This window comes from Lissotriton vulgaris, chromosome 3_1 (assembly GCF_964263255.1).
Source record: "Lissotriton vulgaris chromosome 3_1, aLisVul1.2, whole genome shotgun sequence".
NCBI classification, from domain to species: domain Eukaryota; kingdom Metazoa; phylum Chordata; class Amphibia; order Caudata; family Salamandridae; genus Lissotriton; species Lissotriton vulgaris.
Window position 1 is genome coordinate 301770564 of NC_141689.1, and position 19760 is coordinate 301790323.

The following is a 19760-nucleotide window of genomic DNA, read 5'->3' on the forward strand; positions in this document are numbered from 1 at the left end:
AACCCTGCCAAGAAATAAACAACTTTTTTTATTTTCCATTAATTCGTTTAGTGGCTGTGAACTAGAGTAAAGCACTTACTCTTGAGTAGTTAAGAGATAATTTGGCCACAGATGTCCATATGTCCTCCTCTCTTTTGCCAGCTTTAAATACATATTCCAGCTACCACGGTTCTACATACAGGTCTTTTAAAGTTATGATTATGTTACCATAGTCACATATGTGACATAAAAACTTCTATAAAGTGCTGTATCTATATACAAAGTGAGAGTCCATCTTTTAAAACCACTTTTATGATTAATACAAATTAAAGTTCTACTCTTCAATAAATGTAAAGTCTGAGTGTACATTTACATTTTTATTTTAGTTTTCACTAACGTACTGACAATTGACACGTGTACCAGAACATATATCAGCAGTACAAGGTACCCTTCATTACACAACTGTCAAAATATTCATCTTTCAAAAGGGAAGCATACTGATCAACAACGACCTGGTAAAATAATTTCCTGTTTTGCTTCCAACACGCAGAAGAAAAAATAGTTGTCATGATAGAAGTAAGGATACAAAGGAGCTTTTTGAGCCTCATCGGTTTTACCCTGCTATCTGGGCGTATGTGCCACCTTAAATTAGAGTATTCAAGAACAGCAGCAATGATAAGAATCCGAAACATAACTCTGGGGCAATTTATATTGCCTGACTGCTGATGGAATAACGATTTTGCGTTACTGTTAAAAATCAAAACTTCTATCCAGCGCAAGAAAACTGGTTAATGTACAGAATTTCCTACTGAAAATAAATATACATATACTTGACTGCAAAGTAAACAAAGTTTACAGAATACAGACATTATTTTATCCTTACAATGTAAAATTATTCATACATAGAGCAAATATAGGTGTTTTCCTATAATGAACATTTTAAAAGCCCTTCTATTAAAACTATCATGCATTTTTTTCCAGTTGTGCAGCTGCTTTAAAACTGTTGCAAGACCATATATATATATATGTATATACATTCTCACTTTCATCTAGCAAACACACAAACTATATTTGCTTAAAGTGCTTTTAATTGCACTCCAATATCACACTTAAGAAAAAATGTCACAACATCTGCAGAAACATTTATTTCTGATCACTTAAACGGCTGGGTGACCTTTTGCGCTGTAATCCTTCACAGAAAGAAAATGGACCAGAAAAATTCAGCAGTATCACATTCAAGGAAAACAAAATATCTATAATAAAATATTAGAAATAAAGTAGGGTTTATACTCTTTTACACAAAGTAAATTACAACTAGAGTTATACGCCATAAATCTTTAAAGTAAAAAATACCTAAGGATAGCAACTGAAGCTCGTATTCTTCATTAGGTACAGTGAGGATTTACAGAGACAATACATTATATAATAAAACCTGGAAAAAGGGCAGGAGCACTAGATTGTACTCATAACATTTAGCCATTACCACGTTTTGCTGCTGAAAAAATACCTTTGTTCCGATTCTTTCAAAATCCTTCAAAACAAGGATCTAGATTTAAAACACAGTAGGGAACAACAGGTTGAAAATAATTTTCATTTTCTAAGCAAGAACACTTTAAATGTTTAATATTCAGAAAATGCTCACATATTGTTAGGATTGTTTAACGGAGGGAAAATATTAAGGTTATTACAATACTTGTGTTCAACGAAAGTTCTCTTGGTTAGATTAGTCAGTACATTGTTTGCTGAATTTGCAAAGAAAGTTGCTGTTTGCTATTATTTTTAGGAGCTATCAAAGTCTTTTTTGTCTTTTTTCCCCTCAGCTTCAAATCCATCAACACCATCACTGTCGCGCCTTCTTTTACGGTTGCTGTGAATATTAAAACGTTGATTCATCTGAGGCAGTGGATCCATCCCAAGAACTTTGTGTATTTGACGGAATGCAAGAAGTCTCAATGCAAACTGTGGAAAAAAAAAAACAGTTACTTTTTTTTTATAGTATAATACATTCATGTTATCTTGAGACAAAATGACTTGTAAAACGTCACACAATCTCATTAATTAAAACTTTAAAACCTTTGTAGCTTTAATATGATCCAATAGCTAAAATGGATGTGTTTCTACTGTGAAATCATTTTTTGGTCAGCTGTTACTGGGCATAACCTTTTAGGAGTTTACTACTGGGTCCCTCAAAACAAGTGCCAAGTGCTTTAAGTATGCGGACTCTCCCAGATTGACTATGGTCAGGATACCCGTACGCTGGCTGTGTGCTACCTTGTTATACTTCCAATTAATACTACTGACTGATCAATCCAAGAAAAAGCAGAAGTGATCAGGTGGTATTCTTGATTTTTTTTTTAAGTAAGAGGAACTTCATTCACACCTTGGGAGTATCATTTCAACAACAGATGTGCCGCACTGGTATTTTTAATTGGCTCCCTTAATCTGATTACAATTACCACTTCAGTGCTTGCATAAAACCCGAAGATGATCTTGCTGAGTGAAGCTTACGCCTTTCAATATCTCTTGCTGCCTTTAAAATAACATGGGTGGGCTACATTAACTAATGTATGAAAGGTTTGTCTTTGAAACTAGTACGTCAAATGGAACTAGGATTCCTGGTATGACTACCGGGAACATTTCTAAGGTTAAAAAACACTTTACAGGGAAATAACATGGTCAGATTGCACAGCTACACCATTTAAGAAACACAGAAAAAGATAAAGGCTGCAGCGGAAAGAATATAATTTAAGTTAAAAAAAATCCTAAAACAGTTTAGCCAAATTGTGCACTGCAGTATGAGGACACAACAAAAGCTAGGAGCTTCCAGAGTGAATTTCGGGGATAAACCTCATCTCCCAGACCATCTGTCTGACAAATACATGCCTTTAAATGTCAAATGACGTTTCCATTGCCCTGGTTGAATGTGCATGAACATTCAATGGAACCAATATCTCCTGCAAGAAGTAATAATAACAAAAACAGTGATTGGTTGGTTATTGACTACATTATGAACTCACTGCTCAGCCAGAGAGACTGAATGTGTGTGTTTTGACAGTTAGATGAAAAGGCAGATCAGAGTTCTAACTTAACCTGGTGGGGTATCTTGGACCCATCTTAAATGATACCCACAAATGAAATGGATGTACTCCCGATATGATCTTCTACAAAGCGCCTTATCTATATACAAAGTGAGAGTCCATCTTTTTCTTGTGTTATGTGGGGTTCTTTAGAGTGGCAAGAAGTTTGAAGAACAAGCATGCTCAAACGCTAAACAAAACAAATACGGATTAGATGCCCCACCGTATGTATAAATACATCAGGTAGAATTCTTAACGATAATCGGCAGTCCTAATTAGAAAGACTGCCTGCCCAAGAAAACTCCTCGACATAATCCACAAGTTTTTAAACTCAACATAAAGTGTGCTTGAAGGTGATCAAAAATGTGAGGCCGGGGAAGGATGCCAGACTTAAGTATGTAGATGTATGCATGTGTATGGTATTCCTATAGGGCAAACCTAGCCAAAAGACAGCGGAAAACCCTCTTAAGTAACTACTAAGTGGATTAGGTAAGGTCTGCTGGTGAGAACGTGCCCTGCTGTGAAATGCTAAAGGTACCCTAGTAAGGAAAATACTTTTGCACTGTGATGGAGCAATGCCAGTGGGCCTCAGCTTCAAGTCGAATATCCGTAAGATACCCTGCTATGAGAAATGTCCAACTACTAGTGTGTTTCAGGATAAGGAGGTGTGACTGGCGCTAAATCCAGCTCACTGGCAAGCTACCCTTTTGGAATTAAGTATTTAGCAAAGCAGTGTGTCATAATAAGTGTTTTGTGAAAGACTCCAATTTGAGTGGTCTTCCATTTCTTTCTGTGCTAGTGGATGGTGTAGCGAGATGCTGAAAAGACTTAAGTTTATCATCTGAATAGGATTCCTTGGCCAGGTTGGACAATGATGGGTTCAGGACACAGGCAGAGCCAAGGTGTAAGAGGAGCTTTGGCACGCAGTCTGAGTGTGTTTACATTTGAATTAAGTTTTACACCACAACCTTCTTTGTTGACTGCATCAGTCATCACCAAAGACTCTTCTCTAAGCTTGCATAATTGTGTGTTTTTGTTTCAAGTCGAGGTTGGGTTGTGTGCTGCTCGACTTACCCTCTTGCTACCAGAAGGATGCCCATGTACAAAGGAAAATGCTACTTACCAGTATGCATCTGTTCTTGGCATGTAGGGCTGCAGAACCACACACTGTTGCATTAGATCATCATCTGGTGGTGGGCCCGGATGATTACACTTTGTTGTTGTCTTGGAAGAGTCTTTGTTTGCTGGATGACTCCTCCCTTAGACCGTAGTGCGCATGATCATCGACTCCATCGTCCGATTGTTTTCTCCATTGGGCACATGATGGAGTTGTATAAGTACAGATAAAAATGACCATGTGTTGTGTATCTAAATAAGATAATACTGGAACAGATATAGGTAGCCGGGTGGGCGTGTGTGGTTCTGCAGCCCTACATGCCAATAACAGATGCATACTGGTAAGTAGCATTTTCCGTTTGAGGCATATGGGCTGCAGACCATACACTGTTGCATAGATTGCACAGCAGTTTCTCCCTTAGCGGCGGCCACCCACATCTGTTGCAGTAGTCTGAAATAATGTTTTTAGTACATCCTGGCCCACACTTGCTTGTTGTTTTGCCTGCACATCTACACAATAGTGTTTTGTAAATGTGTGTGTAGTAGACCATGTAGCTGCTTTACAGATATCATCTAATGGTATGTTTCCTAAGAATGCCATAGATGCTCCTAACTTACAGGTAGAACGAGCCCTAGGAGGAATGGATAGAGTAAGTTTTGCTTTTTGGTAGCAAATTTGAATACACTTAACAATCCATCTAGCAATGCCCGATTTAGAAATAGGATTGCCTTTAAGTGGAGGTGAAAAGGACACAAACAGTTGATTAGTTTTACGAAAAGGTTGTCCTATCAATGTAGTATGGAAGTGCTCTTTTTACATCTAGTGTCTGTAGAGCTCTTTCTGCAACCGTTTACGGTTGTGGAAAAAATACTGGCAACTGAATTGATTGGTTGAGATGGAACGGTGAAATGACCTTTGGCAGAAACTTTGAATTTGTTTTGAGAAACACTTTATTATGGTGAAGTTGTATAAATGGTTCTTGAATTGTTAATGCCTGGATCTCACTTACTATTCTTAGTGAGGTAAGTGCTACTAAAAAGGCAACTTTCCTTGTAAGAAACTGTAACTCCCACTTATGCAATGGTTCAAAAGGTGGACCCATAAGTCTTGTGAGAAGAATATTTAAATTCCATACTGGAGAGGGTGGTATTCTGGGAGGAATTATTTGTTTAAGCCCTTCCATTAACGCTTTGATTGCAGGTACTCTAAACAATGAAAAATGTTATCTGTTTTGGAGATATGCTACTATAGCAGCAAGATGTAATCTGATTTTGGAATACGCTAAGTTAGATCTTTGTAGATGTAAGAGGTAACATATTATGTTTTGTATAGAAACATCTAAGGGGTTGACGTTATTTGTGCAATAGACAATGAACCTTTTCCATTTTGCTGCATAACATGCTCTAGTGGTAGGACGTCTCGCCTCCTTAATGATATTCATGCAATCGGGAGATAAATTTAGATATCCAAACTCCAAGAGTTCAGGAGCCAGATCTCTAGATTGAGCTGCATTGGATCTGGATGCATAATTTCTGCATGGTTCTGTGTTAGTTTGTGATGTGGTACTACGGAGAGCTGTAGTAGCGTGGTGTACCATGGTTGTCTTGCCCACGTTGGTGCTATGAGAATCATTGTGAGGTAATGTTGCTGTAGCTTGCGTACCACTAACGAAGTTAGTGGAAGAGTTGGAAAAGCGTACGCAAATTTGTTTGACCAACTCATCCATATCGCATTGCCTTTGGACAATGGGTATGGGTATCTGGCGGCGAAGCTTGGCCATTTGGAGTTGTGGTGTGTGGCGAACAGATCTATCTCTGGTTGGCCCCACTTATGAAAGAAAGGTTGAAGAACATGAGAATGAAGTTCCCACTTGTGTATCTGTTGTCTTTGACGACTTAACAGATCCGCAACTTGGGTTGTGAACTCCTGGTAGATGTTCTGCTAACAGAAAGATTTTTTGAGGAATGGCCCATCTCCATATGCTCTGTGCCAGCTGGGAGAGTTGTAAAGGAGTGTGTTCCTCCCTGTTTTTGGATGTAATACATGGCTGTCATATTGTCGGTATGGACTAGTACAGCCTTGCTTGATCGGTAATGTTGAAACTATTTTAGAGCTAGAAAAATTGCCAGATGATTTATGTTGAGTAGCTTTTGCTGCGGTGTCCATGTACCCTGTACTGTGTGTTCTTCCAAATGAGCTCCCCATCCTGTGAGAGATGTGTCTGTGGCTAGCACCACTTTTGGAACAGGCTCTATGAACGGCCGGCCATTGGAAAGGTTTTTGGTGTTCCAACACTGCGGAGAGCGATGTGTCCGGTCATCCACCACCACCAGATCTTGCTAAGCACTCTTGGATTGAGCGCATTTGTAATCTTGCGTGTTGTACTATGAAAATGCAAGATGCCATCAATCCAATTAGTTGCATGAACACAGGAGCTAGTAGTGAGTGTTGTGGCTGGAATTTTTGTATAATAGCTTGCATACTTTGTATCCTTGTTGGATTGGGGGATGTAATTGCTTTGGAGGTATCTATTGTGGCACCTAGATACTGTTGAGACAGACGGTTGGAGATGTGACTTTTTAGGTCTCGCCTAAACAGTCCCATTAGGGATGCTGGCGAGATTAAAGTAAGGGCTTTCTAAAGTGCACCTAATGGCGGATTGCCTACAGTGCATATGAGCCGGGCACGTGCACAGAGCCTCAGCATCAGACTTCAAAGGAACCCGCTCCCCCGCCACACAATGCCGAGAGCTTGTTGAGATTACTGGCCTCTTGACGCTCTCCCTCTCTTTCCAGCCCTACAGCTCTGATTCATTATCTCTTTCCCCTCTCCACGGTTCCTCCAGCACGCCTGAACTCACCGGCTTCCCCTGAGGCTTCTGCCCGCAGTTACTTACTGATATATTTGCCTTTTCTTTCCCACTCTCTCATGTCTGCTCCCGTACTCCCAGTCTTAGTTTCTTTTCCCTTCTTATGCTTTCCCTCATTTTAGCATTTAGCACTTGCCCCTGCTTAGTGTTCCTTGTCCCCTCTCACACTCAAGGAGTTCCTCCTTTTTCTTCCCCCTTGTCTCAGTTTCTATTCTTCCTTCTTTTCTCTCTTCCATTGATAATCCCACACTCTTTAGGTCCTTCTCGCTGACCCCACACCTCCCCAAACTCCCCCTTGCCACGACGGCCAACATTGCTCCACCTCCCCCCTCCCCTCTGCAAGTTGTCTACTGGAATGTTCACCGGCCTTCCTCTGAGGCTTCTGCCCTCAGTTACTTGCTGATTTTTTTTTTTTTGCCTTTTCTTTTCCCACTATCTCTTGTCTACCCCCGTACTCCCAGTCTTCGTTTCTTTTCCCTTCTTATTCTTGCCCTCATTTTAGCATTTAGCACTTGCCCTTGCTTCGTGTTCCTGGTTTGTTTTTCGGGGCACTCGACATGCAAACACCCACCCCATCCTAAACGCACACAACTGATAAACAGCTCAACTTGTGATTCCGTAAGGGAATCAGTGGGTGAGCCGGAGTCCCAGCCCCTGCCTGCTCTGTCCGATTTGCCCAACCGGTTTTAACTTTATTTAAAAAGGCTTGCTGCTCCCTCCCTACACATCCAGGCATTGAGTGCTGCTCCTCGAAGGGGTTTTTGTGATTGGCACATGTGTTGTGAAAACACTCCCAGGCGCTTCAGATTCAGGAAACTTGAGCGCTCCTCTTTAAGCTTGAGCATGTTTACGTGCACTCCCCCCCCCCCCCCCCCTCCCTTATCCCCTCGCCGTTCTCATCACCTCTAAGCTTGAGCATGTTTACGTGCACTTCCCCTCCCTTATACCCCCCGCCCTTCTAGTCACCCCTGCTTGTTAGTAAATGTTCCCCTAGGCAGGATCAGCTGCTCACTGGTAGATTCAGGAAAGTTGAGAACTCCTCTTTAGGCTTGAGCATGTTTATGTATAAGAAGTCAGAGCGTTTGACTTTGACAGTGCTTGTTTGCTTACTCACTGCCTCCTTCAGCAGCAGCAGTGCCTTGGGTTTGTATGGGCTGATTCCTCGCCAGCTGTTCAGCATCCATGCAGACATTTGGGGCAGACAGTCTGTAGCCAGCGAGGCCGGAGAAGCCATTAAGCGTAATTCTCTTAATTGGGTTCATGCATGACACACAATGCGCCCCTTTGCACCGAGTTCATTGAAAGCGAATACATTCTAAAGCAATCACAAGAAGACACAAAGTACCCCGCCAATATGAAGCAACCCCAAACCGGCTTTAAACTGTAAGGTGCCTTTCCATGCCCCCCCAGAGCGCTTAAACAATAATAAGTTGAATAATAAAAAAAGAACGAGGTATTCTTTGTTGGAACCAACAGTTCAGCCTAACAAAATTCCTACAAGATTGCAGAAAGGCAGAAATACAGCTGTAGGTGGTTGGTCAATTGCACTAACTCCCTAGGGGGGACTTTGCATGCAATTTTAACTTGAAAACAAAACAGCAGCCACAGATGATCTAAGATTCCGAGGTTGTGATTTTATAATGGGATATACCGAACTACAAGTCCCAGAATGCAAAGCAATAACCTGGATTGCATGGGAATTCGAGAGCTCTGCATACATTCTCTGCCCCCCCGCCCCCATGTGCACCATATATTTTGTGCATATTTAGAGCCACAAGCTTGACACAGCCTTGATTTTAGTTTTTCTCTAAGACCAGAACAGTATAGCTTACCACTGGCAGTGAGTCATTGTGTGACTAAGCAGAATCAGGTTTTTCGGCCAACATCAGTAAGCACGGCGGGACTTTTAGGCCTATGGTTGTAAAGGGTATGTTAAAAATGTGTAATACTGTTGGCCGAAAACTTCAAACATGTATAACAGTTCTGATATGACGCGTGTTTGTTTCTTATAATACCCCTAACTACAAGAAACACCAAGAAGTGCCTCGCAAACCAAGTTTCCTAGGTGTGACTAGTTACTTAAATCCAGTTTCTTTCTTAGAATTCTGAGCCGGCATCAAACTTCCACTTCAAAGGATCAGCTGCTCCACCCCCGCCGTTTCTGGCTTTGCTCGCTGAAGGCTGTCATGCCCAAGATCACACCTGATTAAAAAGCCGGGGTAATGCGCCCATAAATTATATTGTTGCTTCCTGCTACTTTGGTGTCACCTCCGCTTTCATCATTGGATACTGGTCTTTTGCTGTCTAGATGTTGTAAAATAGACATGAAAGGTTTAGTTATGTCCTGATTAGGGTCAATTTCGGAAAGTCTTACAGAAACTACACTGTACGCATTCCTATTGGTTCTTGTCTAGTTTCTTAGAGGTTTCTGGTGCTGTTCATTCACACTTGCCAGAGATGCCGAAAGAGCTCTTTTGAGCTTCTAATTTAATTATGTCCTAAGAAATGTTTTATTGTGTAGTATACCGTGATGCCAAATTATGTGTGAAGTCCGTGCATTGCAACAAACGCCTAGAGGAGCTGCTGAATTTTGCACAGCCTACTGGCAAACTCCTGCATGAGTACCACCACACCCACCTCCACCACCACCACCACACCGTCCACCACCTCGTCCACCACACCCAGCACCATCACCAGGTCCACCACACCCAGCACCACCACCACGTCGTCCACCACCACCACCACGTCGCCCACCACCACCACGTCGTCCACCACCATCACTACGTCATCCACCACCACGTCGTCCACCACCACCACCATGTCGTCGTCCACCACCACCACCACGTCGTCGTCGACCACCACCACCACCACCACCACGTCGTCGTCGTCGTCCACCACGTCGTCCACCACCACGTCGTCCACCATCACCACCACGTCGTCCACCACCACGTCATCCACCACCACCACCACGTCATCCACCACCACCACCACGTCATCCACCACCACCACGTCGTCCTCCACCACACCCACATCCACCACACAAAAAGACCACGACGTCCACGTAGTCCACCACACCCACGTCGTCCACCACACCCACGCCCACCACCTCTACAGCCACCAAGTCGTCCACCACCACCACGTCGTCCACCACCACCACGTCGTCCACCACCACCACCACGTCGTCCACCACCACCACCACGAGGCCACCTCACTATCTATCGGCCTCCCTCTATCGGCCTCCCTCACTCCATCTCTCCCCCTCCCTCCCTCCTTCCATCTCTCCCCCTCCCTCCCTCCTTCCATCTCTCCCCCTCCCTCCCTCCTTCCATCTCTCCCCCTCCCTCCCTCCTTCCATCTCTCCCCCTCCCTCCCTCCTTCCATCTCTCCCCCTCCCTCCCTCCTTCCATCTCTCCCCCTCCCTCCCTCTTCCATCTCTCCCGCCCTCCCTCTATCTCTCCCGCCCTCCCTCTATCTCTCCCGCCCTCCCTCTATCTCTCCCGCCCTCCCTCTATCTCTCCCGCCCTCCCTCTATCTCTCCCGCCCTCCCTCTATCTCTCCCGCCCTCCCTCTATCTCTCCCGCCCTCCCTCTATCTCTCCCGCCCTCCCTCTATCTCTCCCGCCCTCACTCTATCTCTACCGCCCTCACTCTATCTACCGCCCTCACTCTATCTATCTATCGCCGGGGTCTTTGAATACCTCTGGTGCATGTTTTACCACTCCACTAAGTATTGGTAATGTGTTTGTGGTTTTATGTAACGACAGTAGTGTAGCCATAAGGAAGTCCTCTTCCACTGGATCTGTATGAAAGTCCACTCCATGAAAAGTGGCTGCTCTATGAATGAGCTGTGTAAAACCCAATAGTGTAATCTGGGGGAGATGGTCTAGAAGGGTATGAGTCATCTTGTGGCAGATCTGGTGCATTATAATCTTCCCAGGGATCATCTGATGGCCCAGGAATATTGTCTGGGTCATCTATGTGTTGCTCACTTTCTTCCCTATGTGAATAATGGTCTTCATCATCTTCATCATCCTGTGGTATAGGACTATGTGTGATGGATGGTGAGTGAGCAGGAGAAATATCTATTGGTATTTCTAGCAATGGTCAAGGAATTCTTATGGGGGAAGTTTGAGCATGATTTTAAGAGGAACTGGAGGTGGTTTGGGAGAGTCCATTTTTCTATTTTCAGGCACTGTAATTACATGTCCACTCTTTGGATTATTACGAAGAGTCTTTTGCTTTGGATCTGGGTGGAAAAGCTCTTCTGCGGAAATATCCTTTTCTGGTGCAGATTTATCCTGCTTGGGACCAAAATGCTTAGGTTTTAGTGTCTATTGTCTTTGGAGCAGATTTTGGCTTCGGTTCGGAAGACTTGATGTTATGTTTCTTTCTCAGATCTGAACTTTTTGGATCTTGAATTACTGGTCCCGAAGCACGTTTGGAATCATTGACCTTCGGAGCCGAAGTGTGTTTCGGTGCCGAAGCAAACTTCGGGTCGACTTTCTTCAGAACCGGAGTAGTCTTTGGTTCGATAGACTTGGGAACCTCTTTCAGTGCTGAGCTTGTTTTCGGCTCGACCGGTTTCGGTACTGTGGGCTGCTTCGGTGACGGAGTTTGTTTCGGTTTGATGACCTTTTGCTTGTCGAGACCTACAGATTGACTCGAGCCCGAGTCGACTGGAGGCTTTTTTGGATTCTTCTTTGCCGAGCCAAAAGGCGGGCGTCAGAAGGTTTTGGTTGGTGTGCACCTGGACACAGAGGTGGAGGTGGACCCAAAGCCTTTCCCAGTATGGGGGGTGACCAGGGTCGATGCTTGTACTCACGACCTGTTGACCAGCTGGAAGAAAATAGTCGTCTTCTGATTGTTCCTCGGCTCCGGAAGCTGAATCCTTGGCATGTAAGGCTGTTGACATTCATATCTGTGCATAGATCGCCGCCTAGTATTGGATCCGGATGATTGCATATTGTTGTCCTGGAAGAGTCTTCGAAGTATCACGAGATAGGTGGCTCCTCCCTTGGACTACAGTGCGCATGGGCATCCTCATATTGTTTTTCGCCATTGTGGCAGAGATGGAGTATAGTACAGTAAGAGATGTCCATGCAAAGAGTGAATGCTGCAGCTGCGACAGGCACCGAGGAGGTGTGTGGGCGATATGAATGTCAGCAGCCCTACATGCCAAGAACAGATGCATACTGGTAAGTAGCATATTCCGTTCGAGGCATGTGGGCTGCTGAATTCATATCGGTGCATAGAATGTATAGCAGTATCTCCATTAGCGGTGGCTACCTGTGTCAGCTGCAGCAGTCTGAAAAAGAGTTTTGAGAACAGCCTGTCCTACAGCAGCTTGCTGTTTTGAATGTACATCTACACAATAGTGTTTTGTAAATGTATGTGTTGTTGTCCATGTGGCTGCTCTACAAATTTCGTGTAAAGGAATATTACCCAGGAAAGCCATGGATGCCCCTAGCTTGCGTGTGGAATGCGCTCTAGGGGGAACTGTTAAGGTGAGTTTGCCTTTAAATAACATATTCCTTGGTTCTATCTATATAGTATAGCAGAGCTCTTTTGACATCTAGAGTATGCAAGGCCCTTTCAGATACTGTTTGTGGGTTTTGAAAGAACACTGGCAGTTCTATTGTTTGATTTATATGGAAATGGGATACTACCTTTGGCATGAATTTAGGGTTTGTTCTGAGAACTACTCTATTTGCATGTACTTGAATGAATGGTTCTTGAATAGTTAGGGCTTGCAGCTCGCTAACTCTTCGAAGTGAAGTAATGGCAATAAGAAAAGCCACCTTCCAAGTAAGAAATTGTAGTTCGCATGAGTGTAGTGGTTCAAAAGGTGGTCCCATAAGTCTGGTTAAAACAATGTTTAGATTCCAGACTGGTGAAGGTGGGTGTCTTGGAGGAATTACTCGTTTAAGTCCTTCCATGAACGCTTTAATTGCTGGCACCCTAAGTAGTGAAAGGTGTTGCCTGTTTTGAAGATATGCTGCTAACGCAGACCGGACAGGGTCTCACGCTACTCTTCGGGGCATGCGCGATATGCCACTAGCGCCCCAGACAGGGTCTCACGCTACTCCTCGGCGCATGCGTGCTGATCAGCGACACGCCCTCTCTGCAACGAGAGGAGATGTTGTCGCTACTCCCTCGCACATGCGCGCTTTACTAGCAACAACGCCCATCTCTTCCGTGCACAACCGGAGAATCAATTAGGGTTTCTCTCCTTCTATGGGCACTATCAGATTCCAAGCAAGCTACAATTAAGGGCACTCTGGGTAGTATATAAGGTCCGAACCTTCGAACACACGGCATACCGTCAGAGCCACGTTGAGGGGATGACAGTCCATCTAAGCATGCTGTAACCGTGAGTTTGTTATGTAGGGAACCTACCCCATTTTTCCGTCAAGTAAAAACTACGAATCCTGACTCTAGTTTCCTATGTCCTCTAGGTAGCCGCACTGAGCCGGAAGACTACCCCCAATATCACGCAGGGCTCATGAGGCCACCCAGCCTTATTATATAAGTAAGCACTGAACAAACTAACCTTTCTCCTATAACACAACAACTTACGAGAAGCTTATGACTTACCATTTGTAAATGTGTGTGTATCAGTCTACATGTGTGTCCTTCTCTTTTTTTTTCAGGGTTCCAGACCACACTAGGTCACAGACTACCCTTTATTTTTTGGAATAGACATTTTTTCTGATGAGATTGTATGTCCTAATGTGATGTTTTGATTTATCATGCACTTTATCTTCACAGGTCTTGTTCTATTACCGCCAATTGGGCGCAACAGACTTCTGGATTATAAAAACATAATTAGGAACATTACACCTAGTTTTTTGTAGATTATATTTTTGTAACTAACACTAACATCTACACTACATGTGAGTAAGGTGAGGAGGTTTGTGCACTCCCTCGTCCTGAAGGAGTTTCCACACTCCGAAACATGTCATGTCGAAGCACTTTTTGAGGTTGATGTACATTAAAATACAGTAACAACCTCACCCTGCACCCTTTTAACAATATCAGCCGAGGGTTTAATACATTTTATTTTTACCCTACGAGCCAGGTATTTTTTAACTTTCACCTCTCACCACTTCACTACTCACACTAAACCCCCCCCCCACACTCACCAACACATAGTTCACTTCAAGTATTAATGGAACAGCTAGCCAAGGCAGAGGAACAGCACGTAAAGGAGATTTTAGGTGGGAATGATACGGGGTAAAGTTTAGCTAAGATCTTGACTCTCAAGGCGGAAGTACATAAATGAACAGCCCAGAAAAGTGCTGATGAATATCAAAGCCAAAGGGGCAGAATGTATGAGACAGGGAAGCAGGCAGGAAAGCTTTTACCATTTAGAATTAGGCAAGGATTCAGCAGAAATTTGATAGATAAAATTAAGATCGCGAATCAGAAATATACGGAAGCAGAAGATATCGGAGGGTGTTTAAAGATTTCTACCAAAAACTATATCAGGAAAATGATAGGGTAGACCCTCCTGGTTTGGCTGATGAAGATTTGGGTCATAATCTCACAGATCAGGAGAAAGCTGAGCTAGATAAAAAATTGGAATTGATTGAAATAACAAAGGCGATGGAAGACCTAGCTGTAGGAAAAGCCACAGGCCCGAATAATATACCACTTGAGGTATATAAATGCCTCCAGACAATTTTGGCTCAGATATTATTATATCTATTTGGTGGGATAGTTTGGTCTGGGGTAGTGCCAGATTCCTGGAGGGAGACAAATATATCTGTCTTTCATAAGAAGGGTAAGCCCAAGGAGGACCCCGGTTCATATCGCCCAATATCCCTCATAAATACAGACACGAAAATATATGCGAAGGTTCTGGCCTCCCCGTGGAAGCATGGGTTCATCCCGGGAAGAGCAACAACCGATCATAGAAGGAGAGCTATCCCGCTTTTTGATGTGCATGCTGTTACGGGGGGCCGGGTCGCCATGCTCCTTCTCTATGCCGAAAAGGCCTTCGACCGGGTCACCTGGATGTATGTATGGGGGATATTGGAGGAAGGGGCTTGGCCCCATGATAATGAAAGCAATCAAGGCAATGTACGCCAGAATGCAGTTATTGGGCGGAGGGTCTGATATAATCTATATCTCGCGGGGGACGCGTCAAGGGTGCCCTTGCTCCCCAATCCTATTCGCCCTTTACATTGACCCACTAATTAGAAAGATTCTGGGGCACGAGGGTCTCAAACCGATTCTGTGTAACGGGTTTGAAACTAAAGTGCTCGCATATGCCGATGACCTGGCAATAATGACCCCGGAACCGGCTATGCGTGTACTAAGGTTATTAACTACTGAATTTGGGCAATACTCGGGGTATCTCCAGAAAGAAAATAAAACTCAAATATGCTCCCGTAATATTCCTAGATTGGATGGTAGATATACTGATTCAGCAGTGTATCTTGGGGTTAGGATAAGCCCTTCAATGGAGTCTATAATCAAAGAAAACTTCGACCCATTGATTGACTCAATGTCAGTTGAAAAGAATAGACTCCATTCACTTGTCCCTAATTGGGAGAGTGAATGTGTTAAAAATGGCAATGGTGCCGAAAGTAATATATTTGTGTTTACCGTAAGAAAGAGGTGGATTAGGGGCTCCAAACATCCGGTTTTATTTGGTGGCATGCTTGTTTAGCCCGATGGCGCTACTTTTGGATACCATTACAGATGTGACATATAGCACACCTGGGAATATATACCCGCCCTCTATGAACCCTTAGTGAGAAAGGAAGCGTTTGGGCTCCTATTACGTAAAACAGAACGACAATACTATAATAAGAAAAGGTATAAAGTTCTGGATAGTGTCTGGAGGGTAGGGAAGGAGATCCAGAAAATTTTAGGAATCCCCAAGTTTAATTATTATACACCCTTGTGGAAATCAAATTTGCTTCCTTACTTAGATAGGGACGGATTTTGGGTAACGTGGGAGGCCAAGGGGATTAGGAGCATAGGGCACATCTGGAAGGGAACAGCCCCGATGACCTTCCTCAAAGTTACGCGGAAATTTGGAATAACACCGAATCAATGCTTTAAATATTTACAGGTCTCCCAAACTTTAAATAATATCAGACCCCGGATTGTACCAGGAGGAAAAAATGATGTTTTTGAATATATTTTGGCAGGAGGTACGAAGATCGGTACAATATATTCTTCCCTGATTCCTAAATTACAGGATGATATGGAAAAGGTTGAGACCTATTGGGCTTTGAAATTAGATGACCCCGACATTGATTTGGATAGAGCTTTACTGATGGCAGGCAATCTTTTCCGTTCCTCCAATCTTAGGGCTCAACACTATATGACATACAATTTATATTATACTCAAGCCAAGCTATTGGAGTGGGGGATGACAAATGTCCAAGATGCTCCCAGGGTCCTGCAGACCTGATACACATGTTTTATCAATGTAGTGCACTTGGGAATATAGGTACAGAGATCGAAAGATTCTGGGAGGGGCTGCTAGGGACTTGAGTTACCCTATCCCCACCGGTGGTGATTCTGGTTATTGATTCTAGTTTGAGACTGAAACCGGAGGAGGAAGCTTTTGTATTTATTTGTGAGGCTGTTTTCAAAATAATATTGGCTGCGGGCTGGTAAGACTCCACAGCGCCCTCATTTCAGATGTGGCTGTCAAGATTACTCGGGATTCACAATATGGAGGCAGCTTTATATTCCTGAAGGGGTAGGAAGATGCAGGAGCGACGTCTGAACATTTGGGCCCTTATTCAAAATTGGAGGGAAGGAAGATTTACAAAAAAAAATCCTATTTATGATGTTTTTTAATGGGACATTGATATTGAACTTTCTGTAGGTATTTTATTGTATACTCCTGTGTTTTAACATTCTAATGTACTTCCGAGGAACTTATCGTTGCTTAAGCTCAAATGTATTGCACTGTAATTATATGAATTTTTTTTAACACTTAACTGTAATGATGGAATCTTTTTTATGCACCAGATACACTACTAAAAAAAAAAAAAAAAAAAAAAAAAAAAAAAAAAGAGAAGGTCTCTTCCTCCTCGGATACCCCCAACATCTTCTTGACCGGACTCTTTACCTGAGATATCCGGCGTGTCTTCAATGCTTTGACAACTGCATCTCTCAACGTAAAGCCAGAAGATGGCGAAGGGTATTCTTTGACTGAGACAATCTGCAGGCATTGCATTCTTCTTTCTTGTGCCTCGGAGACTAGCACAAGTTACACACTTGGTGTGAGCCAGTGCGAGGATACTTTGCGTGGCACTGTGGACAGAATCTGAACGATGTCTGTTCCATTGATGGAGAGCTGGACTGACATGGTTAGCCCTGTGGCTATCCATGAAGCTTTCTGATCAAAAATTTGATTTTGTTGACCGAAATGATACGCAGAGAGGTGGGAAATGCATATGAAACAATACCGTCGAGGGTAGAGAATATTGCGAACATTTCAGAGTTCCCAGAGCAGAGCCCTGCTGGGCCAAAGAAAGGATGAAAAAGAGAACCTCAGAAAGAGAGGTTTACAGCTTTTACTGTGCAGCATGTGTAGGAAGCTAGGATCCTGTTGCAGTGCCCCCCAGTTTGACAGATTTCTGATGCACTTTGACTTGATGTGCCCTGGGTCCCTCCCAATCAGGTTCCCAGAGCGTTATTTCCCAAAACTGTACCTTGTACCCCCAATTGGCATCTCTCTGGCTACAGTTTAGTCCCTTGGAAAAAGGCACTGTGACCAGGGAAGGTCTCTAAGGGCTACAGCACATATTGTGCCACACTTAGAGGTCCTGTACCTTAACACACACACAAGTGTGTTTTGGTGCAGAGAAAAGTGAAGAGTTGACATGCACACATACCTGTGTGCCATACCTGCAACCCACTGCCTATGGTGTAGGTAAGACCCCTCTAGCTGGGTGCACTATACCAGTGGTGAAGGTACAGGTGCATGAGCCCTGTACACCTACAGTATCTAAGCCAATTCTAGACATTGTAAGTGCAGTAATGCCATTAAGAGTATATGGTGCTGGGCGTTTGTCATTATGAACTCCACAGTGTGTGAATGCAGCAGAAGAATGCTCCAGAGACTCTGAAGGGTACTTTGAGAGGTAGCCGGGTGATTTCTGGGGAGGCCTAATGCCTAAAAAGTTCCCCTGTTTGAACTTTGAAATAACCCTTAACTGGCGGAGATTGGAATCGGAAGCTGGGACCCTATCAGATAGTTTTCTTTATTTCGAATTTTTGTCAGCCTCGACACACATCACTCTCTGGTCCTATTTCTCCTTGTTTGAGGGAAAGATATTGCATATTTCCTAATCTTCAAAATCACTGAATGGATACTGTGAGAAGGTGGCCTGATATGCAGTGGTCACTATTCTAGTGCCCACTATGTATCAGTCCAGCAACCCTTATTGATGATTGGTTGTAAGTCAACCTTATAGACCAGCTATCCTAGTAGCATGGATACGAGCAGTCTAAGGCTAAAGACTCGAGAGGGCGTGTTAAGCCAGCTGTTTACCACACATATATCCCTTGAATACCCAGTGAAAGGACACCACACAAGTGTTATGAAAATAAACAGTTATTTATTAAAGATCACAACAGCCCTGTACTCTTTATGAGGACAGGGTACTAAGCACAAACCAAAACTCTTACAAAAATACTTAAGTTAGCACAGTATATACAAATGCCCGAGGGGCACGGAAAACCATATACTCTGAAAGTGGAATGCGAAATTCCTAGCAGGTAAGTACAGTATTAATAGCTTTTGGAATCGCTAGGACTTGACTAGGGAATCGTTAGATTATGTCTAGGAGGCCTAGGGGACTCGGGTGCAGTGTGTGCACTCTCACGCGAGATGCGGGACAAAAGTCTATGGTAGCTAGGAATTAGAAAGTTAGTGTTCTCGGGCGAACCCGACCTGGTAGGGAGAAAACGAAAGTAGATTCTGACCCTTGGATAGTGAGGCTATGCTGGGGCACCGAAATGCCGAAGTTACCTAGCCCAGGGGCTGCAGCTGCATAGGTCTGAAAAGACGTCGGGAATCCTCGTAGACGGACCAGGAGCCGGAAGAAAAGATGCTGGCCGGTGACCAGTGAAGAAAGTTCAGTCGGATCCAAGCCTGGATCTTGAAGATAGATGACACCTGAAAGCAGAGGGGACCAAGTTCGAGACTACTAGCCAGTAGTCAGTGGGCACCAGGAGGGCACCGGATGGTAGCCACCTCGACTAGGTGAGTGGGTGACGCTTGACTCGAAGATCTCACGGACCAGGAGGCGTTGTCGGCGACCAGGATGGAGGATCGAGCTGTCCCACGAAGATAGAAGCTGTCGGCGTCGCTGGACCCAGGATTGGGCAACAAAGCCTTGGCAAATTCAAGCCCACGCGGTGGACCTAAAATGGCGTCTGGAGTGGACCAGGAGGGTCCGGGGTGCCTCTCTTGAACAAGGAAGCAAGGGCCAGCCTGGAGCAACCAGACCAGCAGAAGAGTTGTCGTCGGGCGTCGTTCAGAGGGCCACCAGCCAGCCGGCTAGTAGCCAAACAACGCGGTGCACAGCAAACAGCAGAAGGGCCCCACGCCGATCGTGGAGATGCAGGGGAGCTGACCTTGGGTGCTGGAGCTGCGCAGGGTCGGGGCTTCTCGGACCCCAAAGCACTCACCAGTGGAGGACACGGTGGGCTTGCAGTAAAGATGTCGTGCAGTCTTGGCGATC

At 44.1% G+C, this 19760-nt stretch overlaps 1 protein-coding gene across 3 annotated transcripts in view; it reads right to left on the reverse strand.

The window, feature by feature from the left end:
• Positions 1-341: 341 nt before the first annotated feature.
• ZFR (zinc finger RNA binding protein) overlaps positions 342-19760 on the reverse strand; it is a 691036-nt gene continuing 671617 nt past the window's right edge. For 2 of the 3 annotated variants that reach the window (XM_086960497.1, XM_086960498.1), the window contains one exon: positions 342-1938. In XM_086960497.1, the coding sequence (XP_086816623.1) occupies positions 1759-1938 (180 nt within the window). In that variant the 3' untranslated portion in view covers positions 342-1758. The remainder of the gene's footprint in view (positions 1939-19760) is intronic. The other variant, XR_015309278.1, reaches the window with a different exon arrangement.